Here is a 24,830-nt window from a genome sequence, read left to right on the forward strand (position 1 = left end):
CGAATTGGAGCAAGTCGGTCATGTGTTTTGCGTTCGGTTCGGGTAGTTCTGTCGTCAAACCGAAGGCAACGAATTAGAATCTTGAATCTGTTTATGGACATAACAAGGCTAAATTTTTCAACTCCATCCCCATCTTTACCCCAAAGTTCCTCCAAACTTTGTCTATTTGCCCTATAAGCTCCTGCAAGGTACAGTAATCCAAAAAAAGCACACAGTTCTATTTCATCTGTGGGCTTGATGGTTCTGTTGCAGATGTACTTGTCCTTTATAATGTCTATATATTGGTTGGTATATGTGACAATAGAGTCCAGAATGTCATCTGTAAATATACTGTTCCAGCATTCAACTGCAGTTTTTGCATTACGTGCAGTTCCTATTACTGCAGGAAGGTGAGTAATAATGTTTAAAGGTTCCCTACGTTTTTTCTGGAATGGCTTCTTGTTCCATTTAGTATTTTTATCTTTTCCAATATAATATGATCCAACTTCTTCATCCTCACCACTGTCACCATCTTGCTCTGTTTCAGAATCCAGGACACATTCTTCCACCTCATCATGAGAATCAATCTCACTTTCCTCTCCTAAATCCTCATTCAGTGTGAGGTCTCTATCATCTAACAGCATGTTTGTTACTTCCTCAACATCAAGTTGTTTGGATAAATTGTACATTTTCCTCTCCATTTCAGCAGATAATCTGAAGCAAGAGAAGGAATATGTTAGGGAACTACTGTATATGCCTGAGCAGCACACTTTCTTTTATAAAATCTCCCTTATTTCTATGAAATATCCTCACATTTTGTGCTATACATTCATAAAACAAGCTAAATAAACTATTGTGATGAATAAAAACATAAAATACCAACCTTACTGAATGTGACGTATTCACATACAATGAGCCTGAGAGATCTGTGCAGCTATATCCTCTCCCCTGAAGCTCTGAAATCCAACTGTGATATCAGGTTTCACAGACCTTCAAGAGACAGGAGACTACCTGGAGGGAGGGGGTTTCCTCACAATCTGGTGAGGAAGGAGAAATGAAAGTAAAAGAGAAGCGCCTGTCAGATCAGTTGTATGTGACGGAGGGTTAAAGGGAGACCTGATGCTAAAAAACGTAGAATAAATAATAGGTGAACAAGGAACAATGAAAAACATCCAATGTGATATTAAAATATATAACAATATATTATTTAAAATTTGCAAAAGTGCATCAAACATTAGCATATAAGCAGATAATGAATAGTGTATCAATGAATAAAGTGCACAAGTGCCACAGCAAAGAGAAGGTGTTCACAGCGGTCAAGTATAAATACCATAAATCCCACAGTCAGTATAGATATCGGAGCCACTGCTCTGCCAAAAACAAGGTCAGTGAAAAACAATATACACATACAGGATACCTTTAGGGGTTAATGTCCGTGTGCACTACGCGCCCCAATTGTAGTGATTTTTTTGATTTATAACAAATTCATCAAAGATTTGCGCCTTTTTTTCCAGTCGTCTTTTGTGGGTGGGGGGTTCAGTCTCTGACTTTTACGTCAATGCAACTCTTCCAGATGTTTTCAACCGGTTCATGAAATGCAACTTTAAAAAAAAAAAATCACAAAATTAGTTGCAGCTCTGCTCCAGTTCTCCGACAGTGATTTCACATACACCAGTTTTTGCAAAATGTGCGACTTATTGCTCTAAAAACAATCGAAAAATGAGTAGTAAAAAAAAATATATATATTTTTTCTCTTTGGGCAAAATTCACGAATCACATACAACATATTGGTTAATTTGGCTCAAAAATGTCAGCGAAAACCACAAGTCAAAAAAGTGACTTAAAAAAACTGCACAAATGATGAATCAAGCCCTCAGTACATTGGGGCTCATTTCTTAGAACTTTCTATCTTGCCCATATCAACCAATCAGATCACAGCCTTTATTTTACTCTCAGCTCCGCAGTTAGGCAGATACCAGCCTAGTGAGCTGAGGAAGGTGAGATGTGCTAATGCCTCCGCGTCCTACGCTCATGTCCCTGCGTCTTCTGCTCATGCCCCCGCACCCTCCACTCATACCCCCGTGTCCTCCGCCCATGCTCCCGGGTCGTGTGCTCATAGCCCTGCGTCTTCTGCTCATGCCCCCGCACCCTCCACTCATACCCCCGTGTCCTCCGCCCATGCTCCCGGGTCGTGTGCTCATAGCCCTGCGTCTTCTGCTCATGCCCCCGCACCCTCCACTCATACCCCCGTGTCCTCCGCCCATGCTCCCGGGTCGTGTGCTCATAGCCCTGCGTCTTCCGCTCATGCCCCCGCACCCTCCACTCATACCCCCGTGTCCTCCGCCCATGCTCCCGGGTCCTGTGCCCATGTCCCTGCGTCTTCTGCTCATGCCCCCGCACCCTCCACTCATACCCCCGTGTCCTCCGCCCATGCTCCCGGGTCGTGTGCTCATAGCCCTGCGTCTTCCGCTCATGCCCCCGCACCCTCCACTCATACCCCCGTGTCCTCCGCCCATGCTCCCGGGTCCTGTGCCCATGTCCCTGCGTCTTCTGCTCATGCCCCCGCACCCTCCACTCATACCCCCGTGTCCTCCGCCCATGCTCCCGGGTCGTGTGCTCATAGCCCTGCGTCTTCCGCTCATGCCCCCGCACCCTCCACTCATACCCCCGTGTCCTCCGCCCATGCTCCCGGGTCGTGTGCTCATGGCCCTGCGTCTTCCGCTCATGCCCCCGCACCCTCCACTCATACCCCCGTGTCCTCCGCCCATGCTCCCGGGTCCTGTGCCCATGTCCCTGCGTCTTCTACTCATGCCCCCGCACCCTCCACTCATACCCCCGTGTCTTCCGCCCATGCTCCCGGGTCGTGTGCTCATGGCCCTGCGTCTTCCGCTCATGCCCCCCTCGTCCTGTGCTGATGCCCCCACATCCTGTGCTCATGCCCCCCTTGTCCTGTGCTCATGCCCCCACATCCTGTGCTCATGCCCCCTTTTCCTGTGCTCATGCTCTTGCATCCTGCGCTCATGCTCCCGAGTCCTGCACTCATGCCTCCGCGTCTTTCCCTTATGTCCCCGCATCCTGCGTTCATGCCTCCACGTCCTTTGCTCATGCTCCTGCCTTCTGCTATCATGTCCCCGTATCTTGCACTTATGCCCTCATGTCCTGCGCTCATGCTCTCGGGTTCTGCGCTCATGCCCCTGTATCCTGAGCTCATTCGCCTGCGCTCATGTCCCCGCATCTTGCACTTATGCCCCCGTGTCCTGCGCTCATGCTCTCGGGTTCTGCGCTCATGCCCCTGTATCCTGAGCTCATGCTCCCGCGTCCTGTGCTCATTCGCCTGCGCTCATGTCCCCGCATCTTGCACTTATGCCCCCATGTCCTGCGCTCATGCTCTCGGGTTCTGCGCTCATGCCCCTGTATCCTGAGCTCATTCGCCTGCGCTCATGTCCCCGCATCCTGCTCTCGTGTCCTGTCCTCATGCCTTTTATTGGCCGCAGATTGAACTCATCTAACTCCTCAGAAGGAAAAAAATATGTTGGGTGGGAGGAAGGTCCAGGTGGCAGAGATTTGGGGGCACAGCCCTCATGAACAGTTCATCAACCCAACCAATCCTACAGCAGAACCTGAGTTCTATTTAGGTGCCGGTAGTAACAGACACTTTTACCTTATGGAGAGCAGACAAATTCTGCTAATCAGTAGAGGATGAGAAGGGAGCGGCCATGTGCAGACAGAGGGGTCAGTCTGCTGGCATGAGACCGCATGCCTCAGGGATCATCCCACCAAATTCCCGCTTTCCTTTCCTCGTGGGCGTATTACTACTCAGACAACACAGGGTGAGGGTAAAACAGTGAGGCAATACCACAAAACCATCATATAACATGTAGAGCAGTCCCAGAAAAGTACCCAAGATGGTGCAGATTAGAGTCTCACCCTTCCACTGACTCACCGGAATAAGAGCAGTTGTGACTTCAGAGCTTCCAAGGCTGACTACCTCACCTGTGGCACGCACAGAGAGGAGATAACAACAAGCTTAGGAAGATGACAGTCCATTGAGGTGCAAGGCCAGTTGACCGGAGGGTCACAACCTGGCTTCTCCAAACATGTCTATGGAGCCAGGTGACCGGTGGGTCCCAGTCTTGGCTTTCCCAAACGTATCCATGGTTCACAGGTGACCGGTGGGTCCAAATCCTTACTGCCCCAAATGTATCAATGGATTCAGTGATGGTTAATGGAGCAGATCTGTTTTCTTTCAGCTGGCACTGTGAAATTTTTCCAATTCCACTACAATGCCGCCTCCAGCTCTGCTTCATCAACCATCACTGAAACAACTCAGGTATTCTAATAATCATTGTTCCAGGACTGCTATAACACCTTCTGCTGTTTCCCCTGAGCTATATCAGTATCAATGGCACCACCTCTGCTACATCAGTCACTTCAGTTCCAGCTCTGCCACATCGGTCATTATTGCAGTCCAAGCTCTGCTACATTGGTCAATACAGTTCCAGCTGTGATTCATCAGTCTCCACTGGTACAAAACTACTATATCAGTAATCGCTGTTCCAGCTCTGCTACATCAGCTTGGCATCTCCTCTACAGCCAGTTACATATGTGACACCACTTCCCTCCAATAATTTGTTCTGCTGCGTCAGCGCCACGGGTCCGTGTTGCTCTAGATCTGCTCATCTGGACTCAGAGCTTTGAGGATCCACCAGGTAAGAGAAAACAGTGACACCCTCAGGACAGATTCATCATTGCTTTTCCTCCAGTTTTGAGCTGATTTCCTCCAAATTATTGTAGTGACTTTTTGATTTGTAACAAATTCATCAAAGATTTGCGCCTTTTTTTCCAGTCGTCTTTTGTGGGGTTTTTTAGTTTCAGATTTTTACGTCAATGCAACTCTTCAGATGTCTTCAAGCAATTCATGAAATGCAACTTGTTTTTAGAAAAGTCACAAAATTTGTTGCAACTCTGCTCCAGTCCTCCCCGCAGTGACTTTACATACACCAGTTTTTGCAAAACGTGTGACTTTTTGCTCTAAAAAGTATAAAAAAAAAAGAGTAAGAAAAAGAAATAAATAATTTTTCGCTTTGTGCAAAAATCATGAATCAACATATTGGTTAATTTGGTGCAAAAACGTCAGCGAAAACTTCAAGTCAAAAAAGTGACTTAAAAAACTGCACAAATGATGAATCAGGCCCTCAGTACATTGGGGCTCATTTCTTAGAACTTTCTATCTTGCCCATATCGACCAATCAGATCACAGCCTTTATTTTACTCTCAGCTCCGCACCCCTCGGAAGGTGACAACCTAGTGAGCTGAGTTGGGTAAGAGGCAGAAATGCCCCAGCGTCCTCCGCTCATGCCCCTGCGTCCTACGCTCATGCTGCCTCGTCCTGCGCTCATGCTCCCGGGTCCTGCGCTCATTCCCCCTTGTCCAGAGATCATACCCCCACATCCTGAGCTCATGCTCCCGGATCCTGCTCTCATTCCCCCTTGTCCTGCCCTCATGCCTTTGTATCCTGCACTCATGATCCCAGCGTCCTCCGCTCATGCCTCTGTATCCTGCGCTCATGCCCTTGTGTCCTCCGCTCATGCCCCCGCATCCTCCGCTCATGCCCCCGCATCCTCCGCTCATGCCCCCGCGTCCTGCGCTCATGCTCCTGTGTCCTACGCTTATGCCCCAGCGCCCTCCGCTCATGCCCCTGCATGCCCCCGCTCATGCCCATGCATCTGGCTCCTGTGCTCATTCCCCCTTGTCCTGTGTTCACGCCTCTGTATTCTGCGCTCTTGCCCCCGCGTCCTGCGCTCATCCCCCCCATGTCCTGCGCTCATGCCTCTGTATCCTGCGCTCATGCCCCAGCGTCCTCCGCTCATGCCCTCATGTCCTGCGCTCATGTCCCCACATCCTCCGCTCATGCCCCCGTGTCCTGCGTTCATGCTCCCACGTCCTGCGCTCATGCCCCTGCATCCTCCGCTCATGCCCTCGTGTCCTGCGCTCATGCCCCTGCATCCTCCGCTCATGCCTCTGCATCCTCCGCTCATGCTCCCGCATCCTGCTCTCATGCTTTCGCGTCTTACGCTCATGTTCCCGTGTCCTGCTCTCATGCTCCCGCGTTCTGCGCTCATGCCCCTGTGTCCTGTGCTCATGCCGTGTATTGGCCACAGATTGAACTTATCTAAATTCTCAGGAGGAAAAAAAATATGTTGCGTGGGGGGGGAGACCGAGACCTCTGGAGATGGCAGAGATGTTGGGGCACAGCCTCCATGATCAGTTCACCAACCCACCCAATCCTACAGGAGAACCTGAGCTCTATTTATGTGCCGGGAGTAACAGACACTTTTACCTTATGGAGAGCGGACAAGTTCTGCTAATCACTAGAGGATGAGAAGGGAGCGGCCACCGAACTGCCCCACCCCCGCGGAGCGCCCTGCTCCAATAGAAAGTCCAGACTTCCTGGAGAACTTCACTGACGAGTTGTCGCTTCTGGAGCAGGGTAGCCGCGGGGGTGAGGCAGTTTGGTGGCCACTCTCACCTGGTGAGGAATAACACCAGCTATGATAGCAAATGTCCATGAATGTCGCTACTTTCTGATCCCATTCTGAGAACTATCCCTTCACCCCTTTCACTGTTTGTACCTCCAGAGCAGCGCTCCTTTCCACAAACTGCGCAGGAAATTGGGATCATTCCCGAGAGCCGAGCCAAGAAATAAAACATCTAAACTTTCACAAGGATCAAATACATGAATGTCGTCCGAGGGGTTTTCCGGCAAGCTGCAGTCCCTGTGGAGAGTTTGGGGTCACTAAGTCGGTAATGTGACTTTTATGGGGTGCGAGTGATGATCATTTAAAGGAAGCTATCTGCACAAAGTAAACACAAGAAAGTCTGAAAAGTTTATAAACTACAGAATTTAAGATCAATGACGCTGTATCCAGGAAGAGACGAGGAGCAGAGGAAGTAGCACATAACCGAGATGTAAATGTGTGCAAAGTCTTGAAAAAGTCTTCATACCCCGGGAACTTTTCCATATTGATTTTTTAATATTTTACTCACAAACGTAAGTACATTTTATTGGGATTTTACGTGATAAAAAGTAACAAGTATTTTAAAAATATAAATCTGACCATTGTGAAGTGCATTTGTATTCAGCCCACTGTGTCAGTATTTTGTAGGACCACCTTACTGTGCAACTACTGCTGTATTTTTGGGGGGCTCTCTTTCTACCAGCTTTGCACATTGCTCTCTCTCGGTGAGACTGGATGAAGACGTCTGTGATCAGCAATTTTCACGTCGCCGATTCTCTGGGATTTGGATTGGACTGTGACTCATGCACATGAATATGCTCTGATATAAACCCTCAATGGTACATCTGGCAGGACGATTAGGGATGTTGTTCTCCTGGAAGGCGAACCTATGCCCCAGTCTCAAGTCTTTAACATCCTCTAGCAGGTTTTCCTCCAGGATTGTCTTAAATTTATCACCATCCATCTTGCCATCACCTCTGACATGCTTCCCTGCCCCTGCTGAAGAAAAGCCTCCCCACAGCATGATGCTGCCACCACCATGTCTGATGGTGGGAATGGTGTTTTCACGGTGATGTACAGTATTAGTTTTTGGTCACATAGCATTTTGCATTTAGCTCAAAAAGTTCTCCTTTGGTCTCATCTGAACAGATCTCCTTTTCCCACATGATCGCTATGTCCCCTACATGGATATTTGCAAACTAAAGACGGGACTTCTCATGGCTTTCTTGTTTTTGACACTCTCCCATAGAGGTGAAATTTGTGGAGTATACGACTAATAGTTGTCCCGTTGACAGATTCTCCCCCCTGAGCTGTGGATCGCTGCAGCTCCCCCAGTGATCATTGGCCTCTTGGCTGCTTCTCTAATAAGTGCTGACCTTGCTTGGGATGTCAGGTTAGATGGACGTCCACATCTTGGTAGGTTTACAGTTGTGCCATACTCCTTCCATTTTTGGATGATGGATTGAACAGTGCTCTGTGAGATGTTCAGAGCTTGGGCTACTTTTTTTTTATAACCTAATCCTGCTTTCCTCTTCTCCACAACTTTATCCCTGACCTGTCTGGTGGGTTCCTTGGTTTTCATTATGCAGTTTGATCCCTAATGTTCTCAAACAAAAGTGTATTCCAGAGTGTGTGCTCCATATTGTGCCTGCCAGTGGCCAGTTCACTTCTGGGGAAATTTGGGGGATACCCTGCCTTCATCCTCTGGGGGACCCCATACAAGTGGTGCCAAGGGGCATCACCCAAATCTGGTGGCGCATAGTTAAAGTAGCGATAGTAGATTTCACAGTATAAAGTTATATAATAAGGTATACACGGTGTACACATCACTGTGGAGTTTAATAATTGGGTACATCGCACGTATGGGATCTAATTTTGTTTTTTTAATACATTTTTCAGATTTGTTGCAATTGAAACAAAATATGCTGAAATCACAATCCTCCATGATATTGAATCTGTGAGAAATGGTTACGTATGAATGCGATGAGAATTGTACTGATCATAAGATGGATATTTCTTAAGAGGGATTTTCCAGAAATCACCACCCCCCTCCTTTTGCTTCCAGTGCCTGGAATTGTAGCCACTGGGAAAGCAGATGGTGTAAAAACAACATAAAATTCAGAAAAGAGCAATGTCAGGAAATCATCCTGAGCTGTCAGCAATATATGGGCACCGCATCAACCTCAGGGTCACACAGGATGACCCCAGACGCCACTGGTATGGATTGTCATCCCATGCGGCTGCTCTAATCTTCACTTACAGTGCCTTGAAAAAGTATTCATTCCCCATGAAATTTTCCACATTACACCCAAAAACTCAAATATATTTTATTGGGATTTTATGTGATACCAACACAAAGTAGCAAGTATTTGTCACGTGTAAAGGAAATGATGCATGGCTTTCTAAATATATGTGTCTGAAAATTGTGCTGTGCATTTGTATTCATACTCCTAAATAAAATTCTGAGTGACCAATCACCTCCAGAAGCCACATTATAAGTACATTGAGTCCACCTTGGTGTAATTTCTTCTCAATATAAGTACAGCTGTTCTGTGAAGGCCTCAGAGGTTTGAGAATATTAAAGATCTACCAGCATCATGAAAACCGAGGAGCCCACCAGACAGGTCAGGGATAAAGTTGTGGAGAAGAGTAAAGCAGGGTTTGGTTATAAAAAAAAATAGCCCAAGCTCTGGACATCTCACGGAGCACTGTTCAATCCATCATCGAAAAATGGAAGGAGTATGCCACAACTGCAAACCTACCAAAATATGGCCGTCCACCTAACCTGACATCCCAAGAAAGGAGAGCACTAATTAGAGAAGCAGCCAAAAGGGCCATGGTCACTGTGGAGCAACTGTAGAGATCCACAGCTCAGGGAGGAGAATTTTTCCACAGGATGACTATTGGTCTTATGCTCCACAAATCTGGCCTTTAAGGACGAGTGCCACAAAGAAATACATTTTTTAAAGCAAGCCATAAAAAGTCCTGATTTTTTGCAAAAAGCCATGGAAGGGACACAGCCAGCATTTGGAAGAAGGGGCTGTGTTCAGATGAGAAATTTTTGGACTAAATGCAAAACACTGTCTTGCGTAAAACTGACACTGCACATCGCCCTGAAAACACCCTCCCCACCGTCACACATGGTGGTGGCAGCATTATGCTGTGGGGAGGCTTTTCTTCAGTGCGTGGGTTATGAATACTTTTTGAAGGCACTGTAGGTACATAGGCTGAACCATCATATACATTGGCCCCGATTCGTTGTTGTCTTTGCTCTTTTCTGTAGAGTAAGGCCATGTTCACACAATGCGTTTTTTACTGCGGAACCGCCGCGATTTTGCCGCTGCGGGTCCGCAGCTGTTTTCCATGCAGGGTACAGTACAATGTTACCCTATGGAAAACAGGAACCGCTGTGCCCACATTGCGGAAATTCACTAAAAAAGCCGCGCTGAATTGCTGCGGTAAAAAAGAAGGACCATGTCACTTCTTTGTGCGGAACTGCAGCGGTTCTGCACCCATAGACCTCCATTGTGAGGTCAAACCCGCAGTAAAACCCGCAGATGAAAAAAATATCTGCGGGTTTTCTGCGGTTTGTGATGCAGAAACCGCTGCAGCAGGAAGTGCGTGGGCGGAGTGTGGCTGTCCCCCCGTGCTCCAATCCCACCCCCCCCATGCTCCGATGCCACCCCCCGTGCTCCGACGCCCCCCCGTGCCCTCATCTCCCCCCTTATACTTACCGGGCCTCCCGGTGTCCGTCCGTCTGTCTTCTCCCTGGGCGCCGCCATCTTCCAAAATGGCGGGCGCATGCGCAGTGCGCCCGCCGAATCTGCTGGCCGGCAGATTCGTTCCAGGCATATTTTGATCACTGTGATAACCTCACAGTGATCAAAATAAAAAAAAAAGTAAATGACCCCCCCCCCCTTTATCACCCCCATAGGTAGTAACAATAATAAAATAAAGAATTTATTTTTTTTCCCCCACTACAGTTAGGGGTAGGGGTAGGGTTAGGGTATTTTCAGCCATTTTAACCCTTACTTCCTAGGAAAAAAACTTCCTAGCAAACACACAATCTGCAGAGAAAACTGCATAAAAAAACGCACTAAAAACCGCATCAAAAAACGCACCTGCGTTTTCTGCCAAGAGCTGCAGTTTTTAGTGCAGAAAAAACAGCAGGGAAATCAGGAACGTGTGAACATAGCCTAAAAAGGGTTTTAACAGTGACTTTTTATTTGCACTTTATTTATGATTTCATTTGAGCATCTTTTAAGTTAACATTTCTTGGCTGTGCCTTTTTCTTTTCTTTCAACCATGATTTTTCTTGTTCAGATGTTTCAACCCAATTCATTGCTTGCTACTTTTTGAGATTTCTCAAAATTTTTACTCAGTTTTACTCAATTCCCTACTAAATTTAGAATCGGCACAAACATCTGTGTTCACGAGATTGGTTTCCAAGTTCATAAAGCTGCACACATCTACGATCTCATCACTAGGATTTGTCTTAATTTTCTGACCAATGAGGGTCCGATTGCTGCGACTTCCCCAAAGTGGACCTTGAATGGTGCTCTGCAGCAAGGACGGGGTGGCAGAACTAAACTACGACTATGAACTCTTGATCCACGGAGATCCTGGTAGCCGGACCCCATCGATCAGAATCTGATGACATATATGAGCAATGTGCCGAAATCCAGACAGTTATTCGCGACTTTTTATTTTCTACAAAAGTTTTATTTTCATGTAGAGGGGCATTTTTTTTAATTATTAGGCCGGCGTCACACACAGCGTAAAACAATACGGTCCGTATATTACGGCCGTAATACGCTGAAAAGTCCCGAAAAAAGTGGTCCGTAGCTCCTCCGTAGGCAGGGTGTGTCAGCGTTTTTTGCGCATGGCATCCTCCGTATGTAATCCGTATGGCATCCGTACTGCGTGGTTTTCTCGCAGGCTAGCAAAACCAACATACCGCTATAGAAGTGATCCATGTGTCCCAAAAAGAAAAGAAAATATATATATACTGTCTATATATATATATATATATATATATATATATGTCAGTAGACACATATATTAGAGAGAAAAGCCGGTAATTCAGTGCGGTGTACAGTAAAATCACACTGACAGCTTACAGTAGAATAGGTAGAATAAATGTGTACACATAGAATAGGTATATATATATATATATATGTCAGTGAGACACATATATATATATATATTAATATTTATTCCAGCGCTAGACAGCTTGAAAGCCGGTAATTCAATTACCGGCTTTTTCCTTCTCCTTCCTAAAACCCGACATGATTTGAGACATGGTTTACATACAGTAAACCAGGTCTTCTCTCCATTTTTTTTGCAGATTCCACACTACTAATGTCAGTAGTGTGTATCTGCAAAATTTGGCCGTTCTAGCTCTTAAAATAAAGGGTTAAATGGCGGAAAAAATTGGCGTGGGCTCCCGCGCAATTTTCTCCGCCAGAGTAGTAAAGTCAGTGACTGAGGGCAGATATTAATAGCCTGGAGAGGGTCCACGGTTATTGGCCCCCCCCTGGCTAAAAATATCTGCCCCCAGCCACCCCAGAAAAGGCACATCTGGAAGATGCGCCTATTCTGGCACTTGGCCACTCTCTTCCCATTCCCGTGTAGCGGTGGGATATGGGGTAATGAAGGGTTAATGCCACCTTGCTATTGTAAGGTGACATTAAGCCTAATTAATAATGGAGAGGCGTCAATTATGACACCTATCCATTATTAATCCAATACTAGTAAAGGGTTAAATAAAACACAAACACATTTTTTTAAATTATTTTAATGAAATAAAAACAATGGTTGTTGCAGTATTTTATTCAACGCCCAATCCAGTCACTGAAGACCCTCGTTCTGTGAGTAAAAAAACATAATAAACCAACAATATACATACCCTCCGCAGATCTGTAACGTCCAACGATGTAAATCCTTCTGAAGGGGTTAAAACATTTTGCAGCAAGGAGCTGTGCTAATGCAGGCTGCTCCTCGCTGCAAAACCCCAGGGAATGAGGCTAAAAATAGCCAGGGAGCTTTCTAGGTAATTTCCCACGATCTATGAACAGCCAGCAGAGGGCGCCTCACCGCAAATGAAGCTAAATATAGATCGTTATTCCCTCTTTGTGCTTGCCACAGGTGGGGTAGTCGACCCTGGAACCTCTGAAGTAAAGGTACCGTCACACTAGACGATATCGCTAGCGATCCCTGACGTTGCAGTGTCCTCGCTAGCGATATCGTCCAGTGTGACACGCAGCAGCGATCAGGCCCCTGCTGTGCTGTCGCTGGTCGGGGAAGAAAGTCCAGAACTTTATTTGGTCGCTGGACTCCCCGTAGACATCGCTGAATCGGCGTGTGTGACACCGATTCAGCGATGTCTTCACTGGTAACCAGGGTAAACATCGGGTAACTAAGCGCAGGGCCGCGCTTAGTAACCCGATGTTTACCCTGGTTACCATCCTAAAAGTAAAAAAAACAAACACTACATACTTACCTACAGCCGTCTGTCCTCCAGTGCTGTGCTCTGCACTCCTCCTGCTCTGGCTGTGAGCGTCGGTCAGCCGGAAAGCAGAGCGGTGACGTCACCGCTCTGCTTTCCGGCCGCTGTGCTCACACAGACAGTACAGGAGAAGTGCAGAGCACAGCGCTGGAGGACAGACGGCTGTAGGTAAGTGTGTAGTGTTTGTTTTTTTTTACTTTTAGGATGGTAACCAGGGTAAACATCGGATTACTAAGCGCGGCCCTGCGCTTAGTTACCCGATGTTTATCCTGGTTACCGGCATCATTGGTCGCTGGAGAGCGGTCTGTGTGACAGCTCTCCAGCGACCAAACAGCGACGCTGCAGCGATCCGGATCGTTGTCGGTATCGCTGCAGCGTCGCTAAGTGTGACGGTACCTTAACAGCTGCTCTAATCCCGGTGAATTGGCGGAAGTGTGAGACTGTAATTTGCGCCATCTTGGGTATTTTGCCTGAACTGATCTATGTGTTATTGTCTGTTTTGAGGTTCAATAAAGCATTGTTTTATCCTCATCCTCTGTTGTCTGAGTAGTGTTATGCTCAATGTAAAAAGAGATTGGGCGTTCGGTGAAATCATCCCTGGTTCATGTAGTTTCGACTAGTGGACCATGGCACCTGCTGAACCCCCGTGTCTCCGCAAACCAGAATGATCTTCTTTGCATATTTCATTTTTATTTAACACTTTTAAAGCAAATATTTAGGATTAAAAAAAACAGCAACGTACGGAATATAACGTTTTCTTGTAAATCCTTCAAACAATTTGTCGTGGAAGATCACAAAAGGACAATCTATAAAATAATCTCTTAAAAAAATAGCAAAAAAACGAGCTTGTGTCCATATTCACCCGAGTTACAAATGATTCACACGATGCATTTCTCACAAATCTGATAGGGGAACAGACATGAAACGCACAGACGGGGGAGGCCAGAGGGGCTAGTCGTTGGTATCAGACTTTTTCGGGGAGGACATAAGGCCTTCTGTTGTGCTCTGTCCTGCCCTCTGACTTGGGATGGCCGGGAGAACGCGCGTCGTCCTCAGGGGCTCTCGTCTCAGGACGGGTAGGAAAGAATACAAGGAGTGACTCTGGGTTTTTGTAAAGATTAACGGAGATAAACTATTTCCGGTTCTTAATGAATTTGAAGGCAAAGACATTGACTTCTTCACACCCTGACAGACTGGACCAGTTGGCAGCTGAACTGGAAAAAAAAAAGAATAGAGAAAAGTCAATAAAGTTTTTTGAAGTCGAATTTGTCGCCCCTTCAAAATTTTTGCAAATATCATTCTAAATTTATAACCGTTAGTGGCTAAAATTAGTACAGAAAGAAGAAAAAAAACCCATCCACACCATGTCATCTGGGCGTATCCATATTATGCAAATGTCGTGGGCTAGCAGTGCTAAACCAGACCGTATTTTTCGTGATGTGGGGGATATATATTCTTTTTCATCCATATGCTGCTCTATAGAGCAATGACAGGCGTATGCTCAAGGTGTTTGCTCAGTTACGGAAAGAAGAATGGATTTGGTGTTGCACATGCGCCTGTAATGACTACCGAGTTCCCAGTTTCTGTAGTGTTTCAACTCACACCAGAGTTACTGTACCAACAGAAGGGAACAAGTTTATATTGGGCCAGAACAGAATTGATTCCTCCGCGCAATACAGGGCACGCATACCGCGCATGCGTCAGTCCGGACGAACAGTAGCTTGCAGGGCAATGGTTTGTGCAGTCATTCAGCAACGAAACCGGCAGGAGGGAACATCTTCATATCGGGACTGGCGCATGCGCAGAGCAAATTAGTTCCTCAGCCCAGAACGGTGCACCAGATGGTGCGTAACAGAATTTCTTACAGTTAAATGCCCCTCCACCCATTAACTCCATATTGCTTTTGCAACCTAAATAATTTCCCAATTCCGGGGCAATTATTGTCGTCTTGATGCCCAATTTCCTTACTGGTTGCAACGTTAAACTTTGAAAAAAGTGGAGAAAAAAAAAGATGTTTTGCTTTTGCTTCCATTCTGTGTCTACTGATATGTTACGCCATGTGACAGGATTTCCTGAGCCCGGCAGTCGTGAAATATTTTTTTGTTCTCCCCTCCGCTATATTTTCTTTGACCTTGAGAATCTCCTTCGTTGTGTTTGCTTTACCCTTGGAAGAGAAAGTCCCGAAATATTACAAATATTTGTTCTAGATTTCCAACTGATAACGTGCTGATCTTGTGTTTCTCCAATTAAGGGAAATTATTTATTATTATCATTATTATTATTTTTATTTTTATCTGTGTCGGGTCAGAGTTACCGAAATCTGATATGGGGTCATTACTCCTCTTTTTCATTTTTACTTAATTTTTCCTCTTTTTTCCAAGAGCTATAACTTTTTTATCTGTCCGTCTATGGAGCTGGGTGAGGGCTTTATTTTTGCGTTCTGAGCGGCGGTTTTTATTGATACCAGTCTCAGGCATTCGATATATTATTGCATTATGTTTTGGGAGATGCAAAAAAAAACAAACCTTTACTTATGTTTTGGGAGATGCAAAAAAAAAAACTTTACTTAACTGCATGCAAACTTTAAACTTTACCTAAACGCATGCATTTTTGGGCTAAAAATATATATATTTTTTTGCAATTAGATTTCATTACAACTTTTGTTTTGTTTTAATGAGTAAACTGAGAAACAGTCAGGCAGTTTGTAGCTCTTTTATCTGTCTTTTTTCCTGAGCTCTTCTCAGCTGATTTATGGTCAGATCCGTTCAGCTCAACTTTTATATGGTCTGTGCTCATAAACGAGAACAGAGGAGTACAGAAAATGACACACGCCACAGTTACAAGCTCGCTGGCAGATTTTCAGTTGACTCATTCTGCAGCCAGTAATATGCAAGGAAACTAAAAGCCAATAAGTGAAACATTTCGAAAGATACCTGATTGCAAAAATGATCTTAAGTCCAAAATACAGGCATTTGAGTAAGAAAAAAAACATGTCCCCAATGGTGTCTATATCCTTTGACATTGCAAAATATATTAAGAAATTAAATAGGGGAAAATTGTGTTCTTAATTAGGTATTAAAATAGCGTTCAGACAAGATGAAATATTAGTGTGGAAAGCTGAGAGCTGAATAAGACTGCACATAAAGATTGTTGAGGAGTTTTTGGAGTAGAAACTTTCCAAATCCTTCGCAAAAAAACAAAAAAGTTTATTCTCAGTTCCTGTTCTGAAAACTCCGCAAAACGACTCCGTACAGAAGTTCTCCAAATCCTCCTCCAAATCTGAAAACTTGGGGTTTCTGCCTAGTTTCAGCTCCAAAAACTCAGCAAAAAAGACTCCAGGCGCAAATTTATCATTTGTGATTTATTGAAGTCACTTTTTTGGGGTGGTTTTGTGGTACTCGCTGACATTATTTGTGCAAAATTTTTCAAAATCATGGTTCAAGGATTCAATGCAAAAATCTAAAATTTTCCTTATTTTTGTCTTTACCAAAATTGTTAAAAAACCCAAACCCAAACGGTTAATTTAGTAAGTCACATTTTATGTATCGGTCTAAAATGTCTGGATAAGCAAAATACTCAAGGAAAGATTAAAAAAAAAAAGAAAAAAGTCTTAAAAAGGGGCACAAAACGTAGAGAGAATAAAATGCATGAGTCACTAAATGAGATTAAGCCATTAAAAAAAGCAAATTACCCCAGAAAAAGCGGAGAAACAACATTGATGAATCTGGGCATCAGTGTGCACAATGCCCTGAGGATACATGCACATGGACTTTCTTTTTTTGAGGGAGTCAAAAAATGACAAGTTTTCTTGGAAACCACTTCAGGAGACGCGTTCCTTTTTGGGGAGTTTTTGGAGAAGCTTTTTAGTTTCCTGAAACAGTTTTGAAAAGTTTTTCTAGCATTTTTGGAGAGTTTTTTCTTTTTCCAGCCTTTTCGTTGGACAGTTCCTATTTGGATTGGATTCCAGCAGCACTAGTGTTGTGTACTTTCTTTTTCCCCCACCAGGCTTATTTTTAAAACCTAAAAGCAGAAAAAAGCTCAAAAACCAAAAGGAATGAATAGGGAAGAGCCTTTCAAGCAATTTTTGAGCAATTTTTGAGCTGTGTTTTTGGCGCGGACCCTGTGCACGTAGCCGTACTTTCCACTTTGTTCCCGTCTCAGATATCAGATATTTATCGTATCTCCTCTTACTTTTCTTAACACAGTGATCCGGTAGAGGGGCCAAGTTATTCCGGGACAGACGGGATTCTTTCAGTCTCGGCTTTTCTTGGGAGAGATGTGTTGTATCAAAACCTAAAAATGAGAACAAGCGTTTACAGAGGTATCAAATATTAACCAGGAAAGCAAATACGGGAGAAGCGAAAACAGACGGCAGGAACAACGTGCGGTGGGAGTGAGTACATAGGCACCGAAACTGCAACGTGGAGAGGGGAATATAGAGAGGTATGCACACAGTGCTGCTTGAAAGTTTGTGAACCCTTCAGAATTTCCAACATTTTTTCCATAAGTTTAATTAAAATATTAGACTTCATTTTTTAAATCATTTTTTAAAAGACATGATATTGGATCACTGAGTGACAAAAGGATGTGACCCTTTGCTCTTTTCTTTGTCCAAACATAACTCTCCTCATTTAACCCAGAAACATAACCATTAGCTAATGTGAGAGAGGCCTTTAGTTGCTTAGTGGTTACCTTGGGTTCCTTTATATCATCACCATATTTTATCTGACTAGCTCTTGGAGTGATCTATGTTGGTCGACTGCTCTTGGGGAGGATAATAATCATCTTAAATATCGACCATTTGTACAAAATCTGTCTGACTGTGGATTTGTGGAATCCAAACTCTTTAGAGATAGGTTTTGCAACCTTTTACCGCCTGATGAGCATCAACAACCATCCTTCTGAAGTCTTGAGAAATCTCCTTTGTTCGTGCCATGATATGCTACACTTCCACAAACATTGTGAAGATCAGACTTTGATAGATCCTTGTAATTTAAATAAAACAGGTCACCCACTCACACCCGATTGTTACCCCATTGATTGAAAACACCAAATTACCTTCAAATTATCTTCTAAGTTTAAAGGTTCACATGCTTTTGTCACTCACAGACATGGGATATTGGATCATTTTCCTCATTTAAAAAAAATTACAAAGTTTAATATTTTTGTCTACTTTTAGGACTTTTGTGCAAATGTGAAAATGGAGTCACGATAGATAAATACATTTTCAGTCTGTGCATGAAAATTACGGAAGCCATAACCATCTTCACGTGGTCATAAATTGATGTAGCAGATGGTTCAGGAGAGGAGCGATAACGAGCTCACAGATGGATCCGCAGTCTGCTATGTACAGTGGTTCATAGAGGATGCAGAATTAAACCATCCAAACAAAGTATTTGGTGAAATCCTACTGCAAAAAAAGGTTTTACCTAACACTTCACATACATTAAGGTAAGAAGGTCCATATCCTCTAAAGAAATTTTTGGGAACTAATTTTGTTTTTGTATATAGTTTGACTGCTTGGAGGTCGCAGGCGGAGAAAAGTACAGGCGTGCAAAGCATCATGCGTTGGTTATGAAAAAAAAACACAGAAAAAAAGAGCATGTAAACATCCAAAATGGCGGTATTGAAGCTAAAATCCCAAGGAAGGGAAGGTAAAAACCAAAAAAAAGGGTCAGAAAACACCTTTAATAAGTGGTAGGAAACAGTCGGGACTTTCTTTTCATCACAGACGGCTTGTCATGTGTCACATCAATGTTCAGTTTTTTGATGCACCTCATTTTTTTTGCACTTGGATGGAAGGAAACAATTTGGGGGTCCTGTTGTGGCTGGGTGGGTCTACTGCAGTGTCCTCTAGGGGTCCAGTCTGACATCATATGACCAAATGGTAATGCTGGAGATGCTCTTCGAGCACAAGTACCCATGTGGTATGGACATACGCAGAGCAGCACGCCCCACCCCAGAACACAAAATAATACAGAATAAGAAAAATCCCCCTTAATTAACAAAGAAAAAGCTTAAGATTTTCCCTTAGAAGTCTATGAACCATCAGTCAAATAAGAGGTTACTAAGAGAAATGGGAATAAAAGATGTTTGTTATAAAAATTGAGCTTTTATCTTAGGGCAGATGCCATACAAACCCTGAATGCCCCAACAGCTGGTACCTTGGAGGATGCAGAAGTTTAACAGCAGCGCCCCCTCAGGGGAAATAAAGCATTACATAGGGTCCGTTCATATCAAGACTGTGAACTACAGGAGAGGATGCTCCTCGCAAAAAAATATAGGGATCATATGGCTAGTCTTAGTGTGGCTACAAGAGTGGGTACTCGTCATAAGCCAAAAGTTCCCCAAACACTGTGAGCCAACCACAGGTGCCTCATAACAGTGCAAGCCAACCACAGATGCCCCATAACAGTGCCAGCCAACTACAGATGTCCCATAACAGTGCAAGCCAACTACAGATGCCCCATAACAGTGCGAACCAACCACAGGTGCCCCATAACAGTGCGAGCCAACCACAGGTGCCCCATAACAGTGCAAGCCAACCACAGATGCCCCATAACAGTGCGAGCCAACCACAGATGCCCCATATCAGTGTGAGACAACTACAGATGCCCCATAACAGTGCAAGCCAACTACAGATGCCCCATAACAGTGCAAACCAACCACAGATGCCCCATAACAGTGCGATCCAACCACAGATGCCCCATAACAGTGCGAGCCAACCACAGATGCCTCATAACCGTGCGAGCCAACCACAGATGCCCCATAACAGTGCGAGCCAACCACAGGTGCCCCATAACAGTGCAAGCCAACCACAGATGCCCCATAACAGTGCGAGCCAACCACAGATGCCCCATATCAGTGTGAGCCAACTACAGATGCCCCATAACAGTGCAAGCCAACCACAGATGCCTCATAACAGTGCAAGCCAACCACAGATGCCTCATAACAGTGCAAGCCAACCACAGATGCCCCATAACAGTGCCAGCCAACTACAGATGTCCCATAACAGTGCAAGCCAACTACAGATGCCCCATAACAGTGCGAACCAACCACAGGTGCCTCAAAACAGTGCTAGGAAACCACAGATGCCCCATAACAGTGCAAGCCAACCACAGGTGCACCATAACAGTGAGAGCCAACCACAGGTGCCCCATAACAGTGCGAGCCAACCACAGATGCCCCATATCAGTGTGAGCCAACTACAGATGCCCCATAACAGTGCAAACCAACCACAGATGCCCCATAACAGTGCGATCCAACCACAGATGCCCCATAACAGTGCGAGCCAACCACAGATGCCTCATAACCGTGCGAGCCAACCACAGATGCCCCATAACAGTGCGAGCCAACCACAGGTGCCCCATAACAGTGCAAGCCAACCACATATGCCCCATAACAGTGCGAGCCAACCACAGATGCCCCATATCAGTGTGAGCCAACTACAGATGCCCCATAACAGTGCAAGCCAACTACAGATGCCCCATAACAGTGCAAACCAACCACAGATGCCCCATAACAGTGCGAGACAACCACAGATGCCCCATAACAGTGCGAGACAACCAGAGATGCCTCATAACAGTGCGAGCCAACCACAGATGCCCCATAACAGTGCGAGCCAACCACAGGTGCCCCATAACAGTGCAAGCCAACCACAGATGCCCCATAACAGTGCGAGCCAACCACAGATGCCCCATATCAGTGTGAGCCAACCACAGATGCCCCATAACAGTGCAAGCCAACCACAGATGCCCCATAACAGTGCAAACCAACCACAGATGCCCCATAACAGTGTGAGCCAACCACAGATGCCCCATATCAGTGTGAGCCAACCACAGATGCCCCATAACAGTGCGAGCCAACCACAGATGCCCCATAACAGTGCAAGCCAACCACAGATGCCCCATATCAGTGTGAGCCAACCACAGATGCCCCATAACAGTGCAAGCCAACCACAGATGCCCCATAACAGTGCAAACCAACCACAGATGCCCCATAACAGTGTGAGCCAACCACAGATGCCCCATATCAGTGTGAGCCAACCACAGATGTCCCATATCAGTGTGAGCCAACCACAGATGCCCCATAACAGTGCAAGCCAACCACAGATGCCCCATATCAGTGTGAGCCAACCACAGGTGCCCCATAACATTGTGAGTCAACCACAGATGCCCCATAACAGTGCGAGCCAACCACAGATGCCCCATATCAGTGTGAGCCAACCACAGATGCCCCATAACATTGTGAGTCAACCACAGATGCCCCATAACAGTGTGAGCCAACCACAGATGCCCCATAACAGTGTGAGCCAACCACAGATGCCCCATAACAGTGTGAGCCAACCACAGATGCCCCATAACAGTGTGAGCCAACCACAGATGCCCCATAACAGTGGAAGCCAACCACAGATGCAACAAAACAGTGCGAGCCAACCACAGATGCCCCATAAGAGTGTGAGCCAACCACAAATGCCGCATAACAGTGTGAGCCAACCACAGATGCCCCATATCAGTGTGAGCCAACCACAGATGCCCCATAACATTGTGAGTCAACCACAGATGCCCCATAACAGTGTGAGCCAACCACAGATGCCCCATAACAGTGTGAGCCAACCACAGATGCCCCATAACAGTGTGAGCCAACCACAGATGCCCCATAAGAGTGTGAGCCAACCACAGATGCCCCATAACAGTGGAAGCCAACCACAATGCACCAAAACAGTGCGAGTCAACCACAGATGCCCCATAACAGTGCGAGCCAACCACAGATGCCCCATAACAGTGCGAGCCAACCACAGATGCCCCAAAACAGTGCGAGCCAACCACAGATGCCCCATAACAGTGCAGGCCAACCACAGGTGCCTCATAACAGTGCAGGCAAACCACAGGTGCCTCATAACAGTGCAAGCCAACCACAGATGCCCCATAACAGTGCGAGCCAACCACAGATGCCCCAAAACAGTGTGAGCCAACCACAGATGCCCCATAACAGTGCGAGCCAACTACAGATGCCCCATAACAGTGGAAGCCAACGACAGATGCACCAAAACAGTGCAAGCTAACTACAGATGCCCCATAAGAGCGTGAGCCAACCACAGATGCCCAATAAGAGTGTGAGCCAGCCACAGATGCCCCATAACAGTGTGAGCCAACCACAGGTGCCCCATGACAGTGCGAGCCAACCACAGGTGCCTCAAAACAGTGCTATCGAACCACAGATGCTCCATAACAGTGCAAGCCAACCACAAGTGCCCCATAACAGTGCGAGACAACCACAGATGCTCCAAAACAGTGCAAGCCAACCACGGATGCCGCATAACAGTGCAGGCCAACCACAGGTGCCCCATAAGAGTGTGAGCCAACCACAGGTGCCCCATAAGAGTGTGCGCCAACCACAGGTGCCTTATAACAGTGTATGCCAACCACAGGTGCCCCATAACAGTGCAAGCCATCCACAGGTGCCCCATAACAGTGCAAGCCAGCCACAGGTGCCCCATAACAGTGCGAGTCAACCAAAGATGCCCAATAACAGTGCAAGTCAACCACAGGTGCCCCAAAACAGTGCGAGCTAACCACACATGCCCCAAACAGTGCAAGCCAACCACAGGTGCCCCATAACAGTGCAAGTCAACCACAGGTGCCCCATAACAGTGCAAGCCAACCAGGGGTGCCCCACTACAGTGTGATCCAATCACAGATGCCCCATACAAGTGAACAAAGGCACCAAAAGAATGTGAGCCAACTATAGGTGCTCCATAATAGTGCAAGCCAATCACAGGTACCTCAAAACAATACAAGCCAACCACAGGTGCCCCATAACAGTGCAAGGCAATCACAGGTGCCCCAAAACAATGCAAGCCAACCACAGGTGCCCCATGACAGTGCAAGCCAACCATAGGTGCCCAATAACAGTGTGAGCACACCACAGATGCCCCATAACAGTGCAAGCCAATCACAGGTGCCTCAAAGCAATGCAAGCCAACCACAGGTGCCCCATGACAGTGCAAGCCAACCACAGGTGCCCCATAACAGTGAGAGCCAACCACAGATGCCCCAAAACAGTGCGAGCTAACCACAGGTGCCCCATAACAGTGCTAGCCAACCGCAGGTGCTCCATAACAGTGCGAGCCAACTGTAGATGCCCCATAACAGTGCGAGCCAACTGCAGGTGCCCCATAACAGTGCGAGCAAACCAGAGATGCCCCATAACAGTGCGAGTCAACCACAGGTGCCCCATAACAGTGCGAGCCAAACACAGATGCCACAAAACAGTACGAGCCAACCACAGGTGTCCCATAGCAGTGCGAGCCAACCACAGGTGCCCCATAACAGTGCAAACCAACCACAGGTGCCTCAAAACAGTGCTAGGCAACCACAGATGCTTCATAACAGTGCAAGCCAACCACAAGTGCCCCATAACAGTGCTAACCAACCACAGGTGTCCCATAACAGTGCAAGACAACCACAGATGCCCCATAACACTGCTAGCCAACCACAGGTGTGCCATAATAGTGCTAGCCAACCACAGGTGTGCCATAACAGTGCGAGCCAACCACAGGTGCTCCATAACAGTGCAAGCCAACCATTGATGCCCCATAACAGTGTAAGCCAACCACAGATGCCCCATAACAGTGCGAGCCAACCACAAGTGCCCCATAACAGTGCAAGCCAACCACAGATGCCCCATAACAGTGCAAGCCAACCACAGGTGCCCCATAACAGTGCAAGCTAAACACAGGTGCCCCATTACAGTTTGACCCAATCACAGATGCCCCATACAAGTGCACAAAGGCACCAAAACAATGTGAGCCAACCATAGGTGCTCCATAACATTGTGAGTCAACCACTGATGCCCCAAAACCGTGCAAGCCAACCACAGATGCCCCACAACAATGCAAGCCAATCACAGGTGCCTCAAAGCAATGCATGCCAACCACAGGTGCCCCATGACAGTGCAAGCCAACCACAGGTACCCCATAACAGTGTGAGCCAACCACTGATGCCCCATAACAGTGGAAACCAAACACAGAGATGCCCCATAACAGTGCAAGCCAACCACAGATTCCCCATAGCAGTGCAAGCCAACCACATATGACCCATAATAGTGCAAACCAACCACAGATGCCCCATAAGAGTGCAAGCCAACCAAAGGTGCCCCATAACTGTGAGCCAACCACAGATGCCCCATAACAGTGCAAGCCAATCACAGGTGCCTCAAAACAATGCAAGCCAACCACAGATGCCCCGTAACAGTGCAAGCCAACCACAGGTGCCCCATAACAGTGCTAGCCAACTATAGGTGCCTCAAAACAGTGCGAACCAACCACAGATGCCCCTTAACAGTGCAGGCCAACCACAGGTGCCTCATAACAGTGCAAGGCAGCCACAGGTGCCCCATAACAGTGTGAGCCAACCACAGGTGCCCCATAACAGTGCAAGCTAACTGCAGGTGCCCCATAACAGTGCGAGCCAACCGCAGGTGCCCCATAACAGTGCGAGCCAACCACAGGTGCCCCATAACAGTTCGAGCCAACCGCAGGTGCCCCATAACAGTGCGAGCCAACCACAGGTGCCCCATAACAGTGCGAGCCAACCACAGGTGCCCCATAACAGTGAGAGCCAACCACAGGTGCCCCATAACAGTGCGAGCCAACCGCAGGTGCCCCATCCCATAACAGTGCGAGCTAACCACAGGTGCCCCATAACAGTGCTAGCCAACCGCAGGTGCCCCATAACAGTGCGAACCAACCACAGGTGCCCCATAACAGTGCTAGCCAACCGCAGGTGCCCCATAACAGTGCTAGCCAACTGCAGGTGCCCCAT

The 24,830-nt window shown here is 46.5% G+C and overlaps 1 protein-coding gene across 1 annotated transcript in view; it reads right to left on the reverse strand.

The window, feature by feature from the left end:
- Nucleotides 1–13,681: 13,681 nt before the first annotated feature.
- Nucleotides 13,682–24,830, reverse strand: part of ANKRD55 (ankyrin repeat domain 55) — a 105,266-nt gene continuing 94,117 nt past the window's right edge. The window contains exons 10-11 of the mRNA XM_069745893.1: nucleotides 17,197–17,298; nucleotides 13,682–14,219 (exon numbers count right to left, since the gene is read on the reverse strand). Of these exons, the coding sequence (XP_069601994.1) occupies nucleotides 13,957–14,219; nucleotides 17,197–17,298 (365 nt within the window). The 3' untranslated portion in view covers nucleotides 13,682–13,956. The remainder of the gene's footprint in view (nucleotides 14,220–17,196; nucleotides 17,299–24,830) is intronic.

Source organism: Ranitomeya imitator, chromosome 1, assembly GCF_032444005.1.
Source record: "Ranitomeya imitator isolate aRanImi1 chromosome 1, aRanImi1.pri, whole genome shotgun sequence".
Lineage (NCBI taxonomy): Eukaryota > Metazoa > Chordata > Amphibia > Anura > Dendrobatidae > Ranitomeya > Ranitomeya imitator.